Source organism: Sinohyriopsis cumingii, chromosome 14 (genome assembly GCF_028554795.1).
Source record: "Sinohyriopsis cumingii isolate HCF-2022 chromosome 14, ASM2855479v2, whole genome shotgun sequence".
Taxonomy (NCBI): Eukaryota; Metazoa; Mollusca; class Bivalvia; order Unionida; family Unionidae; genus Sinohyriopsis; species Sinohyriopsis cumingii.
The window spans coordinates 9636399-9664071 of NC_142974.1; the positions used below are offsets into that span (position 1 = coordinate 9636399).

The 27673-nt window shown below is 35.4% G+C and overlaps 1 protein-coding gene across 4 annotated transcripts; it reads right to left on the minus strand.

Annotated features, from left to right (window-relative positions):
• Positions 1 to 1602: 1602 nt before the first annotated feature.
• On the minus strand, positions 1603 to 27673 carry LOC149783200 (uncharacterized). Of its 4 annotated transcripts, XM_089931432.1 has the most exons (6): positions 24333 to 26692; positions 17106 to 17233; positions 14011 to 14176; positions 9888 to 10175; positions 6653 to 6854; positions 1603 to 1714 (listed from the first exon to the last, which is right to left on the minus strand). In XM_089931432.1, exons 1-5 carry the CDS (start codon positions 24379 to 24381, stop codon positions 6667 to 6669), a joined length of 819 nt encoding a protein of 272 aa, XP_089787558.1. In that variant the 5' UTR covers positions 24382 to 26692; the 3' UTR covers positions 1603 to 1714; positions 6653 to 6666. The 4 variants fall into 4 exon arrangements, with proteins under 4 accessions (XP_089787558.1, XP_089787559.1, XP_089787557.1 ...); XM_089931433.1 differs by lacking the exon at positions 24333 to 26692 and adding an exon at positions 27605 to 27673 and having other exon boundaries at positions 1603 to 6854; XM_089931431.1 differs by having other exon boundaries at positions 1603 to 6854.

The following is a 27673-nucleotide window of genomic DNA, read 5'->3' on the forward strand; positions in this document are numbered from 1 at the left end:
GAAATTGGCTCAACAAAATTTCTCAGGGCTTCTTTCGATACTACACTATCCTCTAGTGATAGCATCTCAAGAAGGGTCCTTGTCAAATCTCGTTAAAGATGATACTTAACCAAACTGAATAAGTAGGATATAAACTTCTTGCTGCATGTACTTTACCCGCCCTCCATTCCCCTTTATAACCCCAATTTCTGGAAATCGGTTACAAGTATGCTGTTACCTAGTTACAAGGACTTCAAGACAATATTCAAGTCAACCGAAGGCTTTTTAAATTTGTAAATACTGCACATAATTCTCCTCTAAGGACATGACGATGACCAAAGAGAAATCTCCAATTTCACACTTGTATGGTTTTGTGTGCTTTCACTTTTACTCGAGTCATTAGTAAGCTTTTCAAACCCAAATACTAATACTTAATGCCATGCATCACAAGACACGACCCAAATGCCTAACACAATTAATTAATCCTATATCAAATTACAAACACATATTCCTATCAATATCCTAAACCATTCCTACATATAGTCCGTGATCTGTTTATCTTCAGCTTTATAAGGCACTTGTATTTCTCCAGTCATGTTACAATTACACCAATGCATGTGAAAATATTTGAATCGAAAATAAGTAACTGGTTATTGTTTCTCAAGAAATTGTGGTATGGTGCTATAGTTCTAATCAAAGGAGTCGAAATTTGCATTAGAAAATTAAGTTTCCAAAAAGCATGCATTCCAGATAAGATTCCAATAGTAGACTTTAAAGATAAAGAGAGTGGGGAAATACAACCAACATCGGGAACACACGAACCAGATTATGCAGGTAGAGAAGATGTAGAGAAATGTATTCAATATGAAACATAAGTAGAATCCTAATACAGTTTCCAACATGTATACCACGTTGCAGTAGCAGTCATTACAACAATGGTACATCGACATAGAGATAACCCTGTTATATAAAGTGATAAGTAGATTTACATCTCGCACACCTCTAAGTATCAGTTACATGTGGAAAATACAGCTGCTCAAAAAAGTGCATCATGTACCAGTGCTGGAACAATGTGTACTGGCAATAATTTTTCTTGCACAGGTGCTAACTGGAACCAATGTCCTGAAAATGCTATGACAGCTCCCAGTCTGAATGTCCTCAAATCTGCCCTCCGGCACATACCATTTAATAGATGCCATGATGGAATTATATTTTAAGTGTACAGACTCTGCTTTTCTTTCCCTTAATTAAGGTGCAATGTTTCTTCAGTAACTGATATCTGACAAGCATATATGTAGTTTTAATGAACAGTGTAGTTGAATTCTGAAACTTTCCAATACGGCACAATTGAAAAAGACTACACTCAAAATTCTGTGTAAAATTTTTGATCGATACAGGAGTCATAATTGAGTTTGATAAAGGCATGCAAATTAATATCTGCTGAGATCTCTTTGGTAGATACATTCACACAAAATTTAGCTTATATTAAAAACTGGCATCTTTCAAAACCAATGGAAAGAAACCCTGACCTTCAGTTGGAAACATGAAAATTGGTAATAGAATAAACTACCTTGATAAATCAGGACAGAGCACAAAGAAAAAAGAAAAAGCAATCAGACACTGTTGTTTAAAAAAAGTGTATTTAAGCATATGATATACATCTGCAGTTTACATTGGTCCAACTGTCATGAGGTTGTACAGGAGTTCCACAATAATCAATAAAACCACTTGTACCCTGAAATGAACATTTGTACGTGCACATAGTTTAAACTGCAAGTATTAACAAATATATATCAAAATAGTAGTATATTAAGGTAACATGTACATTAACTAAATTTCCATGCCTATATGAAGAGATGCCAAGTGGATTTTATATAAAAGGGGAACTCTCCCATAGTCGCAAAAATAACGGGGAAATAGAAAAAGAGAGGGAGGAGGAAACAGCCATAGTTAAATATTACCTAATATATCAATATCCATCCTTTTTTTAAAAAAATGTCTACTCTAGTTGCATAAGCATTAATCTGTTGATTGTCAATGAACATAATGTGTATGAATATTGTACTGTGCTGAGATCACTCTTTCAGTTTGCTGTCTGAAATAACACTACAGTAACATAAGCTCTGCCAAAATTTCACTTCCTTAAATCAGTGCTTTGCTGACTATTATGGCAGTTTTTATCCACTCAATAATGCTGTAATAGGGTTTTAGGACCATCAGTGCCATTTGCTGACTATTGTGGCATTTTTTATCCACTCAATAATGCTGTAATAGGGTTTTAGGACCATCAATGCCATTTGCTGACTATTGTGGCAGTTTTTATCCACTCAATAATGCTGTAATAGGGTTTTAAGACCATCAATGCCATATTCTACTTGTTTAGGATAGAGATATTTTGATCAATTGTTTAAAAAAAGAATGAAAATGTCACTATACATTTTAATTGTATGTATTTTATTCTCCCTTTACTGCAATGAATTTCAAAATACCACTGAAAAGGGGGTGACCTGCATGCAGTCATCCACCATGTATATTGGACTTGTATACAATATCTTTTGTGGTTTCAAAATCACTCACTGGTATCTTCATTAACACTTTCCCCATTAAAATAATCTGATACAGTTCATAGCTTTAAAATTCATCATCATCTTCACTATTATCTGACATTATTTACTGATCAAAAACATCTGAAGATGAGTCTCATTGGGAATCTGTTCTATTTAATGCCATTTTTCAGCACATGATAGGCTATACATGGCAGCCGTATTAATGGTGGAGCAAGAACCCGGTAAACCCCCGGAAAGAACCACTGACCCACGAGAAGCTACTGGCAAGCTTTCTTACATACCCACGCTGGCAGAATCCGAGACTCGAACCCATGCAGAAAGAGGTCAGATGGCAGTGATCCGTAACGGACAGTGCTTTAGACCACGCGGTGTGTAAATATGTATTTTGTGTGATTCCCGCATTTGCACATCCTGGTATATCATTGTTCAGAAGGTACATTCAAGAGAGGTAAACTTATGCAACAAAAACATTCACAAATATTTATGACAGTTTAAAATAATTTTTCATTAAAAATATGTATGATGGTTTACAAAGATTTAAACATAAAATAAACTTGTTTCTATATTTGAAATCCTCACACACAGAAGTCAACTAAATTAGTGATAGAGATTTCAAACATAAAGCAAACTTATATCAATAATATATCAATACTAGAATAACTATTATTCCACATTTTATCAATTCATACAAAACATTTTACCAATTCATACAAAAAACACCAATTCATACAAAAACATTTTACCAATTCATACAAAAACATTTTACCAATTCATTCAAAAACATTTTACCAATTCATACAAAAAGACTGCACCAATTCATACATCAACAAAAAGTTCCCTCAATTTTAAAAAGTGGCCTTCACATAAACATTTTTTACTAAGGAAACAAAGGTATGGCTTGCTGCATTCAAGTGACTTCTTTTTCTCCTTTCTTTTCTATTTTTCGGCAATCAGTAAGTTACCTAGTATCAAAACAATCAATTGGTCCTTGGTCCATTTCTCAGAAAGACTCCATGAAAAGAGGCCAATTACTAGGCTTTTCCGTATATGTATTTGCCAAGTTACCATTTATAAGTTGTGTTCAACTTCAAACTACACGGACCAAGATCTGCTCTCACGTAATTCTCCTGCAGATCTGGGTATATGCAATTTGTCAACAGAACAAACATATGCAGACTTAGATATGCTGGCACAGTATGCAGTTGCAAATCAGGGTCGATATTCATTCTAGCTGGATTTGCCTTGGGAGTGAGTACATATAACTTTTACATTCAAGGTAATATGAATGCTGGACAGAAAATTTAGATTGATTTCTGGTGACTAAAATATGGTTACTTATGTAAGAAGGTCTATAGCATTACATACTAGGCCCTGAACATTGTGTAGGCCTTCAAAATGAGACCTGGACATTGTGTAGGCCTTCAAAATGAGACATGGACATTGTGTAGGCCTTCAAAATGAGACCTGGATAGTCCAATAAACAGTTGTTTTGTGCATGAAGTTGTAGGCTGTCATAAACAATAAACATTTCAATAATGATCAATCAGAACATGAGGCCTTGTGATTTCCGTAAACTGAACTGTCAAGGAAAACTTGGAGAAGTTTCAAACCAAAATGAAACTTGTTAGTGAACAATCATATTTTTGCAAGTATTTCACCAAATATCAACTTCAAATCACGAATGAAAGGTGTCATGAGCAAAACATTTAGATGATATCATGTGTTATAAACATTCCAAATGTGTGATATAGATGTGATATACCTACTATGTATGATCAATGATACAGTTCGAACTGACATAAAGGAATTAGTATTCTTTCAGTATTAATTGTCTCTAGTTTACTGAGTTTTCCAATGAGTGCTTCAATCCTTGCTTTTAAAAAACCAGGAAGTTGATGTAACCAATAGTGTCAGTGTCAAAAGCTCAATCCTCCTGCTCCCTAAATTAACCTATAACAAATGTTACACATTAAAACATCCCAAGGCCCTTTGCATAATACACTGACCAATGTATGATTTGTTAAAATGTGCCTTGAATATGGTTTGAACATCATCCTAAAGTTGCTTTACAGGGAACTTTAAAGAACTTCCAAACATTTTCAGGGAGTAGATTTTTTATGGAATTGGAACTTTCTCCATATGTTACTTCCTCCATATGTTACTTCCTCACTTCATAGATAGGTACAAAAGTAAATAAAAACCACAAAATTAATTATCAAGCCATCTCAGCAAAGGGACACAGTACAATCTACAAACCACCTATGTCATGTATCGTTTTATTCATCCAGTTTTATTTAGTGGATTTATCTATTCATTGTTTCTGGAAATACTAAATAAATGAAGTTAAAACAAGATGCATTTATTTGTTTGCAATGTTCAATTCAAACAGTTTGAGGGAAAATGCTACTTGTTGTTCAAGAAATTCATATTCAGCAGAGTAGCGATAATAACATTTTCAAGACGGCTGCCATGGGAGTTACACTAGACATCGGATTTACACCATTTTCACTAACATTGAACTAGACACCATAGAAAATGAATGCTGTCAACAGGATTTTCAGTCTAGCTGCTGTGTTGGTCCTATTATACCAGAGACAACACCATTTTTAATTACATTGAACGCGACATTAAATGAAGCCTTCGGGAGAAAACCCCATGTCAATAAGGTAATCTATTCAGGAGGAGAAACATCATCAAGATCTTAAAGATGGACACTGTGGTGACCATAATAGACATCAAATCAGCTATATTTTCATTTAGGCTCAAACATGTTGCAAGAAACCTCTAGTGAGAACTCCATGTACACATCACTATCCAATCAGGAGTAATAGAGATAACAAGATTCACAAACTGTCTTTCATGGCAGTCATATTGGATATCATCAGATCAGTACCATTTTCATTTACAGCCAGCTAGACAAAAAGAAGTCTTGCGAAAACTCCTTGTTATATGACTTCTCCTTCAGGTGAAGTAGAAGTACGTTTTTGAAGATGGCTGCTGTGGCCAGATCAGCTCCAACCACTTAGGACCAAACAGAGAAGACAAAAGGTGTTTAATTGGAAAACCCATGTTGATATGACCATCCATTAAGGAAGACTAGTGATAACAAGATTTCCAATATGACTGATATCTCGGTCAATGATCCATTTACTTTAATATCAAAGGCATCAAAATGTATGCACCGTAACAAATGCAACCATTTTGTCGAAAAAGTATCTTGACATTTTAATTCTTGGTCATTTTGATTTGTTTTCATCCTATTTGTAATTTGCATACATCAATCAGCTATCACACTGAACTGGTTCCCAGTCTTTATAGAGCTCAGCATGCACAACTGTGAATCAAAATACAGAATGGATCATCCTAACTAGGAAATTGCCTTTTGCCTAGATGATAGATGTCATTTTTCAACAAATTCTTACAATTCTTCTTTGCAATTGTGATAAAAATTAAAACTGTCTATGAAGAATATGTACATGTACATATTTAATTAAGTCTAATTATAACTGAGTGAACTGAATCATCTCAAATATTACAAACACACGCCTGGGTTAGCTGAAATCAACTTACAGGTAATGTTACTCAGATCCAGTACTCTGGTTAGCGCCTGGGTGTTGGGCATATTCTGTCTGTTCTTGAGACAAAAGCAGTAAATAAAGAATGATGGCAAGCAGCACAATCACAGGTGGCAATGTCAGAAAATGACAGAAGAATTAGAAAAAGAAGAGTTCTGATGCAAAATATCAACTTACTAGTTTTAATAGGTTGAAAAAGATGGAAAAACTTGTCTGTGTTGATTTGCTACAAGTGCAGTTGGAGCACCAGTATTTTGATTTGCTCTTAACTGTACGTGTACTCAAATTCCAGGGCTAATTTCATGGCAATACTACCCAGATAGATGAAAGCAATGTATCTGTGTATTGTACTTTAATCAAAAGGCCCAGATATCTCTCACTGTAACGACCTAACAGAAAAAATGACTTGTGCATTTCTGGGATGTCGGAATAAGATGACTTAGTGCATTTCAAAATAAGATTTATATGACCTTATGTAAATCTGAATGAATTCTGATGCTCTGAAAGTTATGATGGTCCTTTCAAATGTACCTTTAACACTCTTTCTAGTTCTTTTTGTAGCAAGTGTCAAGTGCTTGTAGAAGTTTCTTCATCTCTTCATCATGATTGGATCTTTCATGAAAGTTGTAAAATATCAGGTCTGTAACCAAAATGCCAAGCCATCCATCAGGTTCGAAGTCTTCCACTTTCAGTGCAATTATTTCTTTTTTCTTTTCTTTTGCATACAAAGCCTCTGGAAATAGAAAATCCTATTTATTCACATCACAGAATATATATGTTCTTTTTTGTTGTGATAAAAAAAATATACCTGAAAACTGCATATATCTCTGATAACCTTTTACATACATACATACCATACATACATACAATACATCCCATACCATACCCATCCCATCCCATACCCATTCCCATACCCTACCCATCCCATACCATACGGTACCATAACCTACTCATCCATAAATGTGATCAAAGATAGGAAGGCAACCAAATGAAATCAGTACTTTATATAATAAAGAGCTTTGTTTCACAGATAGGATCATTGTGGAGAAGAGTTTCTGAGAATTCCTTCATTGGCTCTTGGAGATATCCTCAAGGATGAGAAGCATCACTATTATTTGCAATTAAATCACAGCATCAATATTTTACTGAGCAATACAAAATGATTTGTTTCACAAAATAAATGTCATTAGTTTTTGGAAAAATAAATCTTGTTTCAAGGTGTATCAGCAGTTAACCTGGTCCCTACTTTGTAGACTCTCTGCTTTGTACTTAGTAGCAATATATAAAGCAAGAAGCTAGATTAAACAACAACAACAAAAACCAGTTATGTAATACACCAATGTTCTCATGTACACTCAAATGTTGCTTGAAACCGGTTGGAATAATGTTAACAATCTTTCAGATATCAGGCATCCTGAAAATAAATGTAACTTGTACAGAATAACAAACAACTTCATAAGAAAGAGACCTTTATAGACAAATATTTTCATTGCAACTAAAAAACAAGTTACTAGCATTTAAACATAACATTCCCCACCCCATGTGGTTTTTAAGATGCTGTGAGGGGAATGAAGCACTTATTTTTTTGAGGTCCCACAGTAACTCAGGCCATTGCTAATAGTGTGGTCCATGTTTCTGGACCCTGTTCTGTGTGAGTTATCAAGTGAGACGTGTACATGCATGCATGCATCCGTCCATCCATACATACTGAAATTCATTCATTCTAGTTATATTTGTTTTCCAAACATGGAAGTGTCAGCCAGACAGTTGCAATAGATGGAACAAGAGACCCTCAGAGAGACTGGCACTTATTGGCAAAAACAATTTTCTATAAATTCAAGATAAAACCCATTTTTTCATTTAACTGCTGAGCACTGAAACCATCTGTCATAATCATTCTTTGCAACAATAACAAGCATTTCAAATTGACACCATTTTCATTTAAAAGCAACTTAATACCTGCAAGACATCTTGTGGAAATGTTATAGTAATGCGACTTTTCATTTTGGAGGACTAATGATTATAAGTTTTTCAGGATTACACCATTTATATATAGGACCAATTAGACACTGTTTGTTGGTGAAAGCAAAATATCAACATAACCAGTCATCTAGAAGGAGCAAAGATAACAAGAATTTCAAGATGGCCATTGTCAAGGCCATATCAGAAGTCAGATCTGTACCATTTGCATTCACAACCTACCAGACAAAAGAAATCTTTCAGTGCAAACTTCACGCTGATACAAACATTTGTTCAGGTGGTAGTGATAACAAGATTATTTTGATGGCCACCACAGGCAATACTGGATGTCTAAGCAGCACCATTTTCATTTTAGGATCAATTAGATATGATATGAAGTCATTTAGTAATAATCCAAAGTTGATACAACCATCAATTCAGGAGGAGCAGTGACAATAACTCCATGCTGATACAACCATCCATTTAGGCAATGAGATGATGTAGTGGCCATGCCAAATGTGTAACACCATTTTCGTTAGGACCAGCTACGTGGCATAGGAAGTCTTTCGGTGAAAATCCAATAATTTTCAGTCTAGAAGAATAGCAATGAGGTTTTTAAGATGGCCTCTAAGGCAACCGTACTGTGCATCAGACTGTGACAGCATCTTCATTTAAGATCAACTAAAACATATTAAGGAATCTTTTAGTGAAAATCCCTTTTTGACAAAGCATTGAAGAGTAGCAATAACAAGATTTTCAAGATAGCCAATGTGGCAGCCACACTAGATGTCTGAGTGGTTCCATTTTCATTTAGATCTAACTAGACGTCAACAAATTTCTTCTGGTGAAAAGCCCATACCTGAGTACGACTTTCAGGAGTAGCCACTAAAACAAGATTTTCCCTATGGCAGCATGGATTTCATATTCATTAAGGAAAAACAAGACATCATATTATGTGGTCATTGTTTGTAAAACAATATCGTGATCTGACCATCCATTCAGAAGGAATAGTGATAAAAAAAATTTCAAGATGGCTGCTGTGGTGGCCATAATGAATGTTTGTACAAGATAAAGTTTCATTTAGGATCAACTAGACCATAGAAGAACATGTGTAAGCATTTACGGCAATCATAGAAGTAGTCTAGGAGGAGTAGCAATAAAAAAACTTGATCTAATGGATGGGAGGATAATGGATGACAACAACAGACAATCCTATAAGTTATTATGGTCTTTGACCAGTATAATTAAAATTTGTAAAATGTGCACTGTTTGGATTAAGTTTTAGTTTCATCCTTCTGTACTAAACTATTTATAAAAATGATTTTTTTTTCTCTCAGAAAACTATGCCACAAAATATCATGCATTAACAGTGTTTTGTGCTGCTTATCAATCCTTAGAATATTAATATTTCTGTATTAAAAACTGAGACAGCACCAGTCCTAAGCAGCCACGTTTGAGATATGAATTTTGAAACAGCCATAAAACATACCTCTATTTTAGCAACTAAATGGGTGAACATCCTAACAAATGTTGATGTATTGTAAGTTTATTGCCTGAAATGCTGAAGATCTGTGTGTTCCATCATAACATCATCCTTCAATAAATTATAAACAGGCAGCAGAATTGATCCATATTCAAAAACGCTTTAAATATCTAAAGAGTCTCATTTGTAAGTCTGGCAGTAATTTCCATTTGCAAAATAAAACAATTTTAATGACCAGGAATAGTAAATGTCCTAATTACCTTTCCTACAGTTTAGTAAATATCCTAATTACCTTTCCTACAGTTTAGTAAATGTCCTAATTACCTTTCCTACAGTTTTCACTACTGCTGTAAGTTCTGGACATACAAAGAAGAACAACATGTGACCTTTCCACAGCATCAGCCATACTGTCATGCAACCTTCGTCCCATGTTTTCTTCATCTATCCATATGGTGTATCCACTGTTCGCAACCTGTGTCTTTATCCATAATGCCTTGTTCTTTTGGGCCCAGCTATAACTAATCATCACATGTCCTTTCTTCTTTTCTTCCCCATCACCACTCATTTCTTCCTCTCTTTTGGTAGTAGACCAATCTTTGTCACTCAAGTTCGCTTAAACCATGCAACACACACAATCATACATATATATATATATATATATATATATATATATATATATATATATATATATATATATATATATATATATATATAGATAGATATTGCAGTTTTGTATGCTTGTTTACTCAATTTTTGTTTCCAGAAAGGGATTTTTATAATTGTATTTTAAGATACTTGTTTTTTAATGGTACAATATGACCATCATTAATCAATATTAAGTCAAATAGCTCCCAATACACACAGTACCAATCTACTTTGAAATAATAGCATTACCAAGTTCATGATAAAAATAATGATTATATCATATTAAAACGAAGGTGAGCAAAATTAAGCATAAAGATTTATATGAAACTTCAAAGTCAACCATGATATTGACTTAGTATGAAATGAGAGTAGAGGAATAAGGTATGGGAGAAGACTAAGGATAAGTATTGATAAATAATTTTAACAAGTGGTCATATATGAATTTAGATCAGCATATAAATTAAAAAAATGCCAGACCATTGTGTCTCAACTTCTGCACAGTGACTTTAAAAAAGAAAAAATTAAAACTTTTTCCATTTCTAATAACAGTGGCCAAATATGATGGTGAAATGGCATTATCTGGAATAAATTTTGAAAGGTCTTCTTGCTACGATGCTTTCTGACAAAACTAGTCAAAATCTTGTGGTTTTGGAGATGTCATGTAAGGTATGCCATCATAATAATGATATACATATCTGATTTTGGATTGGCATCATCCGTACAATACGAGAACTCTTACTGTTAAATATGATCTTGTTCTGTTTAGCAGTTTTGGACAAGAAGTTGTTTATAACAAAATTATATTTTTGTTCTGGTGGCCACATTTGATGGACCAGCTGCACAAATTCAAAAGGTCCTAATGGAAGGAAGCTTATTCTGAAGTTTGGTGGCTCTAAAGGTTTACTTATTTTTAGTAATGGCAGTGTTCTTCTAGAACAAGTGGAGACAGATGAAGGCAGATCAGCAACATGTGCAAAAACCTGACAAATTTTTAATATATGAATGTTTTGTCAGATGCGTTCAGCCTTTTTTGGAAGCTGTGTAAATTTCTATTCTATTTTTAGCACTCAGTCATGCCTGATGACAGATTATCAAGAATTGTAGATAAAGTCCCTCATTCAATTATTCTCTGCCTAATTTGGTTACAGTGGGTCTAGTAATTTTTAAAAAAAAGTTCAAGAAAGTAATAGCTGATGAAAGCATGACACATTATCTATAGTGGGCAATACCAATGCTAATTTAACCTTACAACCAATTACGCTAATAATAATAATAATAATAAACAGTAACAGTAGCAGCTATAGTATATTATGCTACAGTATACATGTCTGTTCAATCCAATAGTCCTTACCTGTAACCTCAAAGAATACAGGTGTATTATTTAAAGTAGCTAACCACAAAGTCTTACAAAACATTAAATAATTAAGCATGTGTTGAGTGACTAACAGAGGGATGTCAAAAGTTTTACAAAGACAAGACATGTACATATCATTAGTGTTATTTACATAAGGTATACATGCAGAAGTACCAGTGATAATTATATTTTGTGCATAATTTTGATCAACAAATCCTTTGCACAGATCTCTTGAACAAAGTTGTACCATATGCCTGTCTTAACAAGGGAAATAACTCTCATAATGAACTTCTTGCAACATAAAGGAAGTGTGTGTAATTTTGATTGGTAATGAAGCTTTAACAATTTTTTTAGACATACTGCTACAATGTCTGCAGTGAGGCAGTTTAGAGTGATGTCTAGCACTGGGATATCATACCACAGACATGTAGTATGATATCCCACTCAGGCACGTTATCCTGACACCAGGCAGACCAGTCCTAACCCTAACCTCTTAATGCTGATGGCCTAGTGATGCAGCTGTTAGCACCATTTTTTATAACTCTTTGGGATGACTCAGCCGGGTTTCGAACCTACGACCTTCTGCATCAGAGGCGGGCACTCTAATCACTAGGCAGGCCACTGGAGCAATCCATGAAGGGAAGTAAATTAATGTCAGCAAGAAATCTATTAGAAAGGTGAGCTGTTATATTTGTTGTGTCTGAAAACTATTTTTAAGATGCATATAAAAATTAAAAAGTCATTGCAACATTTTTCATTTCTCATGTGCCAGGTATTAAGACATGTTAATATGCTGCAGCATTGTGTTTGATGTCTAAATATTGCAGCGGGCTAGAGTTAAGTCTCTTACGCAAGGTTACTGTGACCAGCCAAAAGACCGAAATCTTTAATTGGCACAGGCAGTAGATCACATGACTTCTCACCTATGTGTCACAGCTTAGTTCTAAGATCAGATGGAAGCTCACGGGGAGTGAATGAGGTGTGTTCTCATCCATACCCCACTGACAGATAGCGAGGTGGACATTGTCCACTAAGTTTGATTGGATCAGTCCAAAGCAATGCCCAATCAAAAATTGAAATAGATGGTGTGATTACAATTTAGATCTGAATTGTAACTTCATAACTCAAAGCATAAAGGTCAGTAGTTCTCCTGAGAAGATCCCTGAGCAAATGGGATTACTGTGAGAAAGCCACTCGTAATTTAGCATTAAAACTTGGAAACAAATCCTAGGGAAAAACAAAGCTTTGAAAATATCTGAATTATTTTCTAGATTTTTGCAAAATATTACGACATCATAATTGTGATTATTTGTGGTATGTATACTTAATTACTACCATCATTTTAGTATGCAGAATTATCTTTGTAGTGTTTCATTTACATGCGCATTTGAGAAATGGGCTTGAGTATTACATAGAGAATTATGTAGACTGTTAGCTTGTGGTGAGAATTAATTTTGTAATCATTAACATCAGTAATGCTGACTGAGGGCTCGGAGCTTTACATCCATCTTTCAGTAAATTTAACTTCCAACCAAAATCGAGCCTGGATGGGACGTCTATAATAATTTAAATAAAATATTGGGAGCACCCCACCCCAGCCATAACAACCCTCACATCATTGTTAGTAACAGCATCAATTCAATAAATATGAAAGAAATGCTTCTTCCTCTGACCAATTTGGTTCGGAGGCTTCAGAGACATTGTTCAAAGATTTTTCCACTTTTTGTAGTGGTAGCTATATTTGCTGGTTTATAGGTACTATTTATAAAAAATCTGTAAGCTGTTTATGCCAAGATGCTTCTTTTCAGTCAAGTAAAGTAAAAACTTGTATGTATTTGTTTTATGTAAAAAACAATTTGAAGGGCTTTCTTTTTCCAATAACATAGGAAATATTTGTGTCTGGTAAAAGGTTGAAAGTCTTCAGTGCATTGATTCTGTCAAATATAGTAATATTCTACTGAAAGGATTCTGACAAGTCATTTAAAGGTTTTCACAGCTGATGGCTGATAGCATCGTTTGTGATGAAAACACCCCTCCCCCCCGAAAAAAACCCAAGTCTGGCTGTAGTTGTTGTTGTTGAGGGGTTTAATGCCAATTTTTCAACACAGGATAGGCTATGCATGGTGGCCAGTATTAATGGTGGAGGAAGAACCCATGAAAACCCCTAAATGAACCACTGACTCACGAGAAGCTATTGGCAAGCTTTCTCACACACCCACACTGGCCAAATCCTAGACTTGAACACACATAGACAGGTGAGATGGCTGTGATCCTGAACGGAGAGGGCTTTAGACCACTTGGACACTCAGGACCCTCCCCCCCCAGTTCTGTTTAAAATTCACTAAAATTGTTTTTTGAGAAAATTTGAAAATAGCCGTTGCTGATCGCTTCTTAGACAAATGACAAGGCAGATCATGCATTGCAGATGGCAGATGATGAATGGCCTACCTGTGCACTGTCCAATTTCGTTTTCCTCCTGTTCTTCCAGCATGTCTTTTAAATTGGTCTGTCCAGCCTCAACAAGACATGCTTTAAACATTTCATAGGTTTTCACATCTCTTTGCTGAATCCGTGTTATGAGCTCCCTTATTTTGTCAGTAGTTGTTCGCTGGTCCTATAGAGGCATACAAAAGTAACCATTATATGTTTTTCAACTAGGAATTTTAAAAAAGAATACGCTTAAAAGTGCAAATAAATCAAATCCATAATGTAATACTTCCTCCAAGCCTAAAGAATAACATTTCCAAATAAACAAGGCCTTATTTTACATTCATCCACATATTTTGTATTTCCTTGCCATGGATGATGAATGATCTCGTGTTGTTTCTCAAAAAAATGGATCTTTTGCAGGACCAAAAGACTCTAAACGGCCTCAGTAGCACATAAAGAATATTAAAGAAAGCAGAAACGTTTGCTGTCTCATGTGCAAAAAAAAGATGTTTTCTGCTTGTGACATTCTGGATTATTCAACTACCATAAATCTTGACCCCATTTATTCAAATTTTTTAATTTTTAAAGTATCATGATATGATGATATCTACTTTGTCGTTAGCTTTCAGAGATATACGGTACAGGACAGAAATTACTGATTGATAAGTATTTAATCTATTTATACATGAACATTTCTACACATTTATACATGTAATTTCTGGTGTATTCTTAAGTCAGAATATTTGTCTGATTACTCCATGCAGTTTTGTAATAATTTTCTCTCTGATATTAAAATGTTGATGGAGTCATAAGTTGCAATAAAATTAGCAAGTACAAACCTACACTAACACTTGTTTCTGGTGCTGTGTTTGAATATTTTATACCAATAACTGGAAATAATTAAGTCTGGAGAAAAAGTGCCTCTTTTGCTTAGTAATTTTTACCCCAAAATGCCTCCCAAATATGATCTAAATGCAGGACTTTGAAGTTTATTTAAAAACAATTGAAGGGGAGTGGATGCTTCCAGGTCTCCCAGCAGCTTCACAGCTTTTGCACTTGGTAAGTATTGCAGTACTTTATTTTTGTCAATCATTCAAATTTGGTATGCGTTTTATTTCAATATTGCTGACGGAAATCTTAGATGCACAGAAATGCCAGACAGCATTCTATGTAATGCAGCTGAAAAAAAACTTGGTTTCACACCATTACTAGAAAACTCATCGAGTGATGCTCAATACACCCAATTCTCATCGCCTTTGGCTATTTCCTAGAACTGCTATAATTTGATATGAAAAATGAGGCATACTTCGAGAAAAGAATTAAAAAGACAAAGCCCACTAAATCATCCTCTTAAGAACAGATTTTATACTAGATCCCTTGACACATTTTATACTCGATCCCTTCACACATTTTATACTAGATCCCCCTCGATACATTTTATACTAGATCCCCCTTGATACATTTTATACTTGATCCCTCGATACATTTTATACTTGATCCCTCGATACATTTTTACCAGACCTGCTAACCCTCATGATTTTGGTGTAAATTTCACGACTTGAAAGCAATCACAGATTTGTACCACATGCAAAACAATCATGAATTCCCAATTCTCGATGGGCTTAAATCAGGAATAAAATAAATTTTATCCAGTTGAGTGCTTGTCACGATGTCAGCTGGGGTCACTGATGCCAATAATGGTGCCGTGCTGCTAGCTGCGCTGTTAGTAGACCTATATCCAATTGTTTACAGATTGCCCTGTAGCATGCATTTTAAAGTACTTCAATCTATGATTAGAGCAGACATTTTACAAATATTTGTGAAGAAAGCTGGAATTTTTCTTAAATGGCATATGCACAAACTCATAGAAACTGTAATTATTTTAAAATAAACACTAAATGAAGACCACTCTTTTGAGTAGTAATTTTTGAAATATTGAAAGATATGCTAGAGCTCACATTTTTCTGCACCTGCACTGACACCTCTAAGAGTGAACTGTTCGACATTTCATTTTCTGGATTAATAACGTTTTGTAATTAAGCTAGACTATAGTTAAAAAAATTTCACCTCCAAGAAAAAAGAATATATTCCACAAAAACTGAAATATGGATTGGAATACACCAAAAATTGGCCTTGCATTCAGCCATCTAGCATCGATGTTCATTATGTGTTTTGCACTCAGTGTTCAACAAATTTTAGAATTGGGAATGTGCACATGGACTCGTTTAGTTGTTTACAATGTACCTGTCATTATCATATATGTACTATATAATAATACTATTATGTTGTACATGGATGACATAAATTGTAAGCAACCATGCAAGCCTCTGTGAGTATGTGGCAGAGACAATGTGAAAAAGCATACTGCAAGCAGAAAGCACACTGATCTTGGAAAAATTAAGAACACCCTGCAAATTTAAGTTCTGGACTAATTTTGGCCTTTGACTGAAGACCTGCAAGCTACCATTGCCGAAGCATTGAGTTTTCTTGTTGAACATAACCATTCTCTGTTGCAAATCAGCGACAGTGAAACAGTATTTTCTATTGTGAGGAAAACTAAGATGGACTTTAGAGCCTCACAAGGTGCCGAAAATCTGCAAGAATTGTAGTCACCAACTTCAACTACCAGGTAAGAAGCCTGAACTGACCTGAAAACAAATTTACCATAGCCAAACTAGGCTATTCAATTCTGCCAGATCATATCATGACAAGTAGCATGAAGTTTGTGTATATCAATAAATTTGGCAGCAAATAATTTTTTTTATATATATATAATGCATTCTTCGATCAAAGAGGATGGAGCTAGTGTCATGGTATAATTATAAATTTTTCACAACAAAATTCTTTATCCCTCTTTTCATTAATTGCGAGTCTGCACTTTAGGTAGCTGTTTTTCATTTAAGTTAGAAAATTTTCAGTATTAATGAAGATACTGTAATTAAAACCTTTAGGGTGAATAGATCTGCAAGGTTTTAAGCTAGCTTGACCTCATGGCTAGATGAGCTACAGAGTAGCTATTACTATAACAATTCAATTGTATATCACTTTTAAACCCATCCTAAAATCATATGAAAGATCATACAAAATGTCAGTAAATCTATCACTAGTCTTACCCTGATGTCACGTAATATCACATCTGTTAAAACTCCTTTCCCCTGCATATAGATGGAGACTATTTCAAAGTCAAGATTCTCCACTAATTGTGGCAGACATCGTTTCAGAACATTACGATACAGCTTTCCTGAAAAATATAGAACTAACATTTTCTGGCCTTATATTTTTCTTATTTCCATTTATATAATTACCAATGGCAAATACTATATGTGGGAGGGAAAAATGTTTAGATATGATGTTAGTATTTGTACAATTATGTTACATTATATGGATCAACATGTTGGATCATGTCTTTTAAGACATTTTTTAAGCACTTAATAAGCTATACATGGTGGCCAGTATATCTGGCGGAGGAAGAGCCTGGAAATAACCGAGAATAACCACTACCCCACAGGAAGCGAATGACACGCTTTCTCTCATATCCACATAGACTGAGCCTGTGATTCAAACCAACGCAGAGGTGAGATGTTGGTGATTTGTAAGGCTCACTCTTTTGACTGTCACCCAAGGACCCTGGTCTTTATGTTGGAAATATTCCCGCAACCTGGACATCTGTCTATGTATGTATGTATGTTGGAAATATTCCTGCAACCTGGACATCTGTCTGTCTGCCTGTTAGCTGATAATATGAGCACAATTTTCTACATAGCAAAATGAGTGATTTTCATACACAGTACATGTATACTACATGTTGGCAAGAAGTGTAATATAAAGTTTCCAAGGAATGTCTTGTTAGCAAAAATGGAATTTACTACAAGATGAGTAAAATATTAAGATATACAATCAATAAGTTATTTAGTTTCATTCCTCCAAAAAAAATGTTTAATGAGAGAATTGTATTTCGAATACAATATAAAACATAGTTTGTTTGTCTGAGCCTAATTTTTGCATTCAAAAAAGATTTGAAAACACTGGACAAGTCCCAGTATTCTCAAAACATTTTGGTCAAAAATCTCAAGCACAAGCTAGAAGTTGGCACACTTAGAAGTTCTGTAACTTTTAACAACTTGTTATGTACACATCCTAAGCTGCTGGGTTTTGTATTGTGTGGACACAACAGGTAAAATTCTGCTTTTGTTAAATACATTTCTAAAGAATATTTAACTTTACAAAAGAAGTATATTTCTGATATAATATTGCATGTGACATGATGTGAAGTAGACAGCCTTTAAAGGATAAGGGATTTACTACAAATTTAAACTGTATGTATACTGATTTTCATATTGTGTATTTTATCATTTAGTGACTTTTCCATATGAAAAGGATGAGACACTACTTTCCATATTTCTGGCACAGATTGATACAGTGAACATTGCTGTGGTGGGGGTAATGTAAATGGCTCCACAGCACTGAGAGTGTAGAATGGGTCCACAGCATTCATAGTGTAGAACGGCTCAACAGCACTGAGAGTGTAGAATGGCTCCACAGCATTCAGAGTGTAGAATGGCTCCACAGCATTCAGAGTGTAGAATGGCTCCACAGCATTCATAGTGTAGAATGGCTCCACAGCATTCATAGTGTAGAATGGCATCAAAGTATTCAGAGTGTAGAATGGCTACACAGCATTCAGAGGTGGCACTATACAGTTTCGCATTTTGCATAGGGTTAGGATTTTAAAGAAAAAGAATGTCCCCGGCTTTCCTCACTGGTTATACTGGCTATTTAAGAAAGACCTTGTATATCTTAGGTATAATGCAAAGAACCTTTAATTCCCTTTATTTTGGTGTATGATTGATGGGTGTACTATGGGTTATAGAGTATACAGCTTGGCCTTACTTCAAATGTGCACCTTTCAAAAAAGTGCTAGCTCTACTTGGTCATTTTCACTTCCTGAACTTCAGAGGTAAATTGTATAAAAAAGAGCCGATAACTTTTTTTACATTTTATATATTTGGTAATTCATTCATTGCACTTTCAGAAGCTGGTATCGTCTAGTCTGGCAAAATTCATTTTCCCTACTTTAATAGCTGCTATGTATAGTGTACTTTAGACTAATTCAGACTGACTTTTTAACACAAGGGAGCAGTCATTTTAGTTAGCAGTGTGCTTAAATCATATAAAATTTCCAAAAGTACAAAATCCAAAAGAAATATCATCCACATTACATTAATGTAGCATAGAGGTATGCAAACATTCTCTCCACTGTGCATGTTTTAAATGCAAACTACTTCACCTTACATACGTCACTCTCTCAAAAGTACATATTATCTGGTGAGCGCCACTAGAATGGCTCCACAGCATTCAGAGTGTAGAATGGCACCACAGCATTTACAGTGCAGAATGGCTCCACAGCACTGAGAGTGTAGAATGGCTCCACAGCATTCAGAGTGTAGAATGGCACCACAGCATTCAGAGTGTAGAATGGCACCACAGCATTCAGAGTGTAGAATGGCACCACAGCATTCAGAGTATAGAATGGCTACACTGCATTCAGAGTGTAGAATGGCACCACAGCATTCAGAGTGTAGAATGGCACCACAGCATTCAGAGTGTAGAATGGCACCACAGCATTCAGAGTGTGGAATGGCACCACAGCCTTCAGAGAGTGGAATGGCACCACAGCCTTCAGAGAGTGGAATGGCTCCACAGCCTTCAGAGTGTGGAATGGCTCCACAGCCTTCAGAGTGTGGAATGGCTCCACAGCCTTCAGAGTGTAGAATGGCTCCACAGCATTTATAGTGCAGAATGGCTCCACAGCACTGAGAGTGTAGAATGGCTCCACAGCCTTCAGAGTGTGGAATGGCTTCACAGCCTTCAGAGTGTGGAATGGCTTCACAGCACTGAGAGTGTAAGGATGGCTCCACAGCACTGAGAATGTAAGCATGGCTCCACAGCACTGAGAGTGTAAGGATGGCTCCACAGCACTCAGAGTGTAAGGATGGCGCCACAGCACTGAGAGTGTAGCATCATTAAACAATGGATTTTAATACTGTGAGTTGATCTGTATTCATTTTAGTTTCTACGTTTGTTTATTTCTGCATTTATATGTGAATATTGCAGTCCAACTTAGTAACAGATGCCGTACCCAAATTTTGTCCGTTACTTAATTTCAGATTTCAACCAACACTCATGAATGCCTGGTTTCTCCATCATATACAGCAATAAAATCACTACTTAGACAATTATATGACAGACAATTATATGACAGTGGGGATGCTCTTAGCAGATATTATGGACTTCTATAAAAGTGATAGGTGTAAGGTGAAGCTGTTTACATTCACATTATAAAGAATGGAGCGAACGCTGGCATACCTCTTATGTAACTTTCATGTACTTTGGCTGAAATTTCTGAAATTGTACCTGCTCTAAGCACACAGCTAACAATGATTCATTCCATGTGCTCAAAATATCAACCTGAATTAGTCTAAAGTAGACTCTTTATCTGTCATTAAAATAGGGAAAATGAATTTTGCCAAACCAGAAAATACCAGCTTCTGAAAATGCAATGAATAAATTACCAAAACAAAATTATGAGCTCTTTATTGTACAATTTACTTCTGAAGTCCAGGAAGTGAAAATGACCAAATAAGCTAGCTCAGCAGTTTCTTTTATAAGTGCACATCTAATGTAAGGCCAATGTATAAACGCTATAACCCATACATACTTACAATCATTCACCAAAATAAAGAGAATTAAAAAAAATTCAGCAACAGCTAATATATACCAGGTCTTCTTTAAACAGGCAGTATAATCAGTGAGGAAACGGGATATATTAGTTTTCTTTAAAAATTTAAATCCATGCATGAATACAAAACTATAGAACATAACCCAGAGTTCTCGCTAGAACGCAAAATTAAGTGTTTCCGAGATCTCTGATAACCTATATTCAATTTGGCATTTCCTTAAAAACAAGTGCCATTATTGAAACCGAGAATAAAATATATACAATATTGTACATCGGTGAAACAAAATATATAGCAACAAGTCGTGCAAATTCAGTCACTGAGAATTTGCATGATTCATATGGATTATTAATTATAATGTGTTAATACTCGAACATCTACTTTTTGTGGTTTGAGGTTCATTTTTAGGCATTCTGGACAGCACCTTCCCAATGATCACATCAATATATACTAGAGGCAGTGGCATATTAAGTACAGTGTGAGGGGGCAGTCTGCCCCAAGTGACAGCCAACAAGGGGTGGGGGTGCCATCGGGAGAGTTGAAATACCAGACTGAGTATAAGTTTTAAAACCATATGAAAAATTTGTTGAAGTAAAAGTTATTTCAAATTTGCTTATGACAGTACTGTACTGTTTAAAAATCTGCTTGCAAACATAAAATATTTTTCTGTATTTACATTTTAAATTTATTTGGGGGGGTTCCAAAGGAATGATCTGCCCCAGGTGCCAAACACTTTAGCTAAACACCTGATAAAGGGCCACTTGTTCACCCTAATGTTGAGAGTGAGAGAAATGAAGAGGGTATGAAAGAGAGAAAAGAAAACGAGAAAGAAAAGAGATAGGCCTAAATATGGAACTGCGTGTCTTAACAACATAAATGAGGGCATATATATATATGCTTCTAAAAACAAAGTAAAATCACACAAGTCATGTATGACCTGAACATGGATTATTTCGGTAATGGGTTCAATTTTTTTTAAATTTGATTCTACATACCTTTAAATGACAAATATTCACTTTATTTGGATTCTCATGCATCTATATTCCTTTGGAAGGTCATTATTTAACTTACATGCTCCATTAAGTACATACTGCAAAATCAATGTTAGATACATGAATGTGGATGAAATCAACCAAAAGGTATGATCCAGTACAATCCAGGTTGAATGTCACAATGAAAGCTACAAATGTTGATAAACAAATTCCTACTACCTTATGTTGTGATGATTAGATCAATGTGCTCTTTTCTTGACCCAGGCTAGTACCCTACCACCATTGTACAAGTCCATAGCAATTTCATCTGTAAGTTTATTGATGAAAGATAAGATGAGAGATGAGATGAGATAAGATAAAACATGATATGAAAAGATTTTTTTAACATTGGCATGGTTTAAAACAAAAATTCAAAATAAGCTCTAATTTAGCTTTTGACCAACAATTATATAAAACAAGGCATTACAACACAAATGATTAGCAAGAATTTTAAAAGTCAGTTAGTAGAAGTGAATTTAGTATCAAAGATTAAAAAAAATTTAAATGTTTTAGAATTATTATTTGAAAAAAGTTACTGGCTAGAATTGAAATTTAGAACAAATGCAGAAACACCAGATTAGGTTTAAAACAGCAAATGCAATGAAGCTTACGATTACTTAAAAAGAAAGGAGCTAACAGTATGGAACTTGCTTGATTAGTACATATGATAAGGGCAGATAAATGAACAAAATGCTAACATAATCATTAGCTGTCATCATGGTGGGGGGAGGGTTATTACAGATATTATAGGGGGCCCCGAGTGGCCGAGTGGTCTAAAGCGCTCTTCGTTACGGATCACTGCCATCTCACCTCTGTTTGCGGCGGTTCGAGTCTAAGATTCAGCCAATGTGGGCATGTGAGAAAGCTTGCCAGTAGCTTCTCGTGGGTCGGTGGTTCTTTCCGGGGTTTTCCGGATTCTTCCTCCACCATTAATACTGGCCGCCATGTATAGCCTATCGTGCTGAAAAATGGCGTTACACCCCGCAACAACAACAACAGATATTATAATTACAGTCTTTACTATTCCAGGACAGATTAAAGTTAAGGTGCAGATCATTTAATAGTCAGGACTGAATATATGCAGGCTACACAAAATTGGTAGTAAATTTTAAAACAATATTCTTTATTTAATTTAACACTAGTAAGTGCGTGTAATTTGCCTGTATGACATTTACTTTGAAAATGAAAGTAGTTTATAAACAAGTGATATTACTACTGTGACGATAAACACAGCATAATTTTTTCTCCTGCTGATATACTGTAGTATCTCATTATAAAATAAATATTTATAGGTTATTGCATTTGCATGGGAAAATATGAAAAAATTTTCAGATGGAAATAATGCATGACCTTGGGAGTGCAGTATATCCATCCAACAAAATGAGTTCATATTTCCCCATACAAATGCAGTAACCTTTTTAATACATGCTCATTTTCTTATTCTGCCTAAGGCTTAATTATATAAAAAAAAATACACTGCAAGAAACAAAGTGACTGAATATATGCCGTATTTCAAACTAAATACACAAACACAGTTCATCATTACACAACAACATTATTACTGTGCACACAACTCCGTCCGAGCTTAGTCACGTGCTAGAGATAACTTTCAGAAGAAAATGGCAATTTGGTCTACTTAAAATTCTAATTTGGAGTCATTTTGTGAATGAATGCGCATTGCAAAAAGTTTTCCATTTGATGTGGAATTAATAGATTTTGGTATTTTTGTCTATTCTATGAATTTTTTTTATTATTGACTGGATTTATCTGTGCCAATTCTAAACGAAATACATCAGACTGAAACAGCAAGGGAGAAGCATGTTGACATCTGCAAGTATGTTTCTGTTCTGTTATTGAATGTTTGAAATCATAATGTGAGGAAAAATATGAAGTCTTTCAATTGCAACCATCAAAAAGACTGGAATTTAATGTTTATTTCATTTTGGGTGCAGTAAGGAGGATGTAACTGCACTTGGAATATAGTCCAAATTACAGGACAATTTCGAAATGTTTAATCAAGCTTGAGAACCCATGACATGGCTCATGTAATTCAGATTTGCAGAACTAAGAAAATACATTTTGAGGAAATTCAGGATGTAAAACTGTAAGTATATTTTTTCCATTCTAATTACCAGCTAAAGAAGACAATTTATGCCTTGTCACTTGCAAGTTATTTGTAAGGACCCTGTCTGGCGTCTATAAGCTAGCCTAAATCTGAAACATTGTATCAAATATGTTAACACGGAATGTGTCAAAGCAGCTGGTATGTGGCAGTCCACGAAACATCTTGTTTAGTTCATTCAGAAACCAATTTAGTCAACCAAATTGTAAAGTGTCTACTACGAGAGTATACATGATTTGTTTACAAAGTAGTCCTTAATACATTATTGGGCACACACGAGTTCAATATGAAGTTATGCACGAGAGCAATATCGTAAAAAAATGAACAATTCTAACAATGTAAAGTCGGTGGAGAAAAAAATGAGCATATAATGTGTAATATTTTTTGCTGCTTTTTGTATATCAGCATAAAAGCCAATATAAGGCGAGTAAGCTAGGCCTAACATCAAACCTGGCTTGCTGAGTTCCTTGCTTGCCCTCTTGCCTCTCTTGGACATCATATAACAGCGGAAATGTGGAACAATTTCCACCCGCCTAAAGCTTGGTTTCGTGTTGTGACATCACCATTGCAACCTATCGCAACGGGCATTACATACTGCTTGGGTCGACACTTAGTAAAGTCAATAATGAACTGAAATCAACTTTTTGTTAACATGAGTGTGTGTTGGGCCCATTCCCCCTCATGAAAGCTCTTCAATCAGGTCGTTAGGAACATATAGATCATTTTTAGATACTACTTTTAGCTGGCCAAACCTATCCCATAGCTGCATCCAGTACGGTCATGCGCATTTCACGTAGGGCAACTTGAGTGGCCTATACTTCTTACATGAATAGAACATTTGTCATTATAGATCTCTGCAGATAGTAGTATACAATAATATGCCAGCGCACCTGTATAAAAGTTGAATTGTGCGTGTGTTTTCATTAAGTATTTTTAACAATAAATGAGTATTTATTGTTTTATGTTACTGCATCGTGACTCTCATCTTAACTCCGCCCCCTCTCCTTATGACTGCATGGTAACGAATAATCCGAAAATAAACAAGTTGTCTAATTAGCAGCAAACAATGAACACCAAAGGTGGCACATCACATATTAAGCACGATTCCTCAAAGATTTGCCATTTAGTTCATAAATTACATAAATGGGAAAGAATGTGAATCCCAGAACTGCCTAACATGATACATAGGATTGGCTAATGAATTTACTCTCTCTCTCCTTAGTTCGCTAATTCCTTGAACAAATTTGGATAATACTGCAGGGCTCGAATTTAACACAAATTTCTTTGAAGCCAGAAGGACTAGTATATTGAGAAATTTACTAGTCCAACCAAATCTTTACTAGTCCTGTTCACAAAACAATGTCACACAGCTTTCATGTACATTTATTGATTCAATTTTAAAGTTTGAATAACCCACAACAAAACTGGATGTTTTCTGTGTGTTTGTTTTTTGCAAATTGCGTACACCAGTTACACCACAAAACGTTCCTTTCCTCGTCATAAGTCGGCCATTCCCTGTATTTTGTCCATTTCTTCTAAAACTTTCCATTACGCTTTTCCCCCATCATAAGAATTATTCCTCATCATTCTCATTCAACTTTTGCTTTTTTTTTCTGGTGGCTAAACACCTACCAAAGGCCACATGTCTTATAAGGAGGGAATTGTGCCTTGTTTTGAAATACGAGATGTTATAGTATAGCTGACGCAAATTATTTAAAGCAAGAAAAGGAATGGTACAGTGTCCATTATATAAGAAAGTCAGAGCAAGGAACATGTTTCAAAACATGTCTTTGTCCCCTCCCACAATTAAACAGCCTCTCCCTAACAAAGACGCAACTTCAGCAGATGTTCTGCATGATCAAAGCAGTGTCTATTGTAAACACGGTTATAAAATATTAGCATCAGAAGATAGTGTTAGTTTCAGCTTGGAAAAGGTGTATTCCCATCAAATGAAGCCATCTGACACTCAGTGGGTTGTATTTAACAGCTCCAATTACGGTATCATAAGTCGTAAATTTGGTAATTATTAATAATTAATCAAAGCTCAATGTATTGTTGAAATTAATAATAAGCTGGAAAATTTTCAAATCTTAGATGCCCATGCTCAGGGATTTTAATTCCCAACAAATGTACGGCATTCTGCTTGGATATCTCCACGTGTATTCAATTATTTGTTCATTCTTGTAAGGGAAAATATAAAAACTATTCTTATCATCATAGAAAAAGTAGTTGTATGGAAAGGATGTGTCAATAATGTAATCATAATAAACTGATCTAATTCTTATAATTATTTCAATGGAAATGTAAAATATGCAGTTTCCTTTTTGATAATGTTGGAGCAATTGATTTGATTCTACAGAACATCTGCTAAGTCAAGTCTTTATTAGAGAATGGAGTAAACAAACGCTGACTATTCATAACTGAAACTTACTAGCCCATCGGACTATTAACATTATGAAAGTTACTAGTCTGACAGGAAATCTGCTAGCCTCGGGCTAGTGGACTACCGCTAATTTCGAGCCCTGTAATGATGAGTTAACTCATCATGCTATACATGTGCAACGACCAGCTATGTGTAACTCGACGTGTGGCTACTCCTATTGGGATAGGGATCTGATTGCGCTGGCATTGATAATGCTGTGTTCACCTGTATGCATCCATCTACTATGAAATTATATGCAAGAAAGGGATTTGTAAGTTTTCACGAGTATACAGTCTTCAAGAGTCATCTAGAGACACGTAGATTTGTACAAAATGTAATTCTGGTCACACAGGAAAATCGTCCACCCACCCATTTCCTTTCAGAAACATATCCAAGTCCTATCCAGAACCAGGGTAGGACAAATTACGGGGGCCACAACGGTCAGGGGGTCCACCGTTGTTTGTGTTATTCATTGGGACCTACTGGATAATTTTTCCTAGGGTCCACAAATCATGTCCACTGCCCTGGTCCTCTCTGATGCTTTTTGTGTTCATATCTACTTTTCTGTTTTAGGCAGGTTACTGAAATATTCATTTATGATTTTTAAAACACACTATTTCTGTGAAGGCTGTATAGATGTCAAACCTTTACAAATCTTAATTTTTTTTCACGAACATGTAATGACAATCGCTTAAAAGTTGCCCTACGTTGATTGCGCAAACGTTAAATACTGGCGTGGAAAAACCCAAATTCGACTGCCTGAAAAAGGTCCATAGTCCTACGAGCTGACTACAGATTGGTGTTAAGAATAAAAACAATCATCTAAAGGAAAAAATCACAGAGTGACAAAAATACCTTAGATTTCCCCGATGACCCGTTCTGACATAGGACCCTCTCTATCATAATGATGAATCACAAACTGAAACAACGGTGGACCCCCTGACCGTTGTGGTCCACCGTAATTTGTCCTACCCTGGTTCTGGATAGGACTTAACTATCATTATGATAGAGAGTGTCCTATATCAGAACGGGTCGTCGGGGTAATCTAAGGTATTTTTGTCACTCTGTATGATTTTTTTCATTTACATTATTGTTTTGTTTTTTTTCCTATCAAGCTCTCGTCGAGCACCTGTGGACCTGACGGCTAAATTGAGCACATAAACGCCTGGGGGATGTGGCACTAACTCCCTCCTCCAGGAACATTTAGCATCCCGCTATGCGGGAATAAACCCGTCGCACATGCCCTTTTGGGCGCACGCGACGTAAATCCAAGTAATCAATCAATCAATCAACATCAAACCTTTTTCCGCCATTCTCGATAGAAATATGGACTGGCTCAATTTGATTCGATAACCCGTTCTATCCCCAG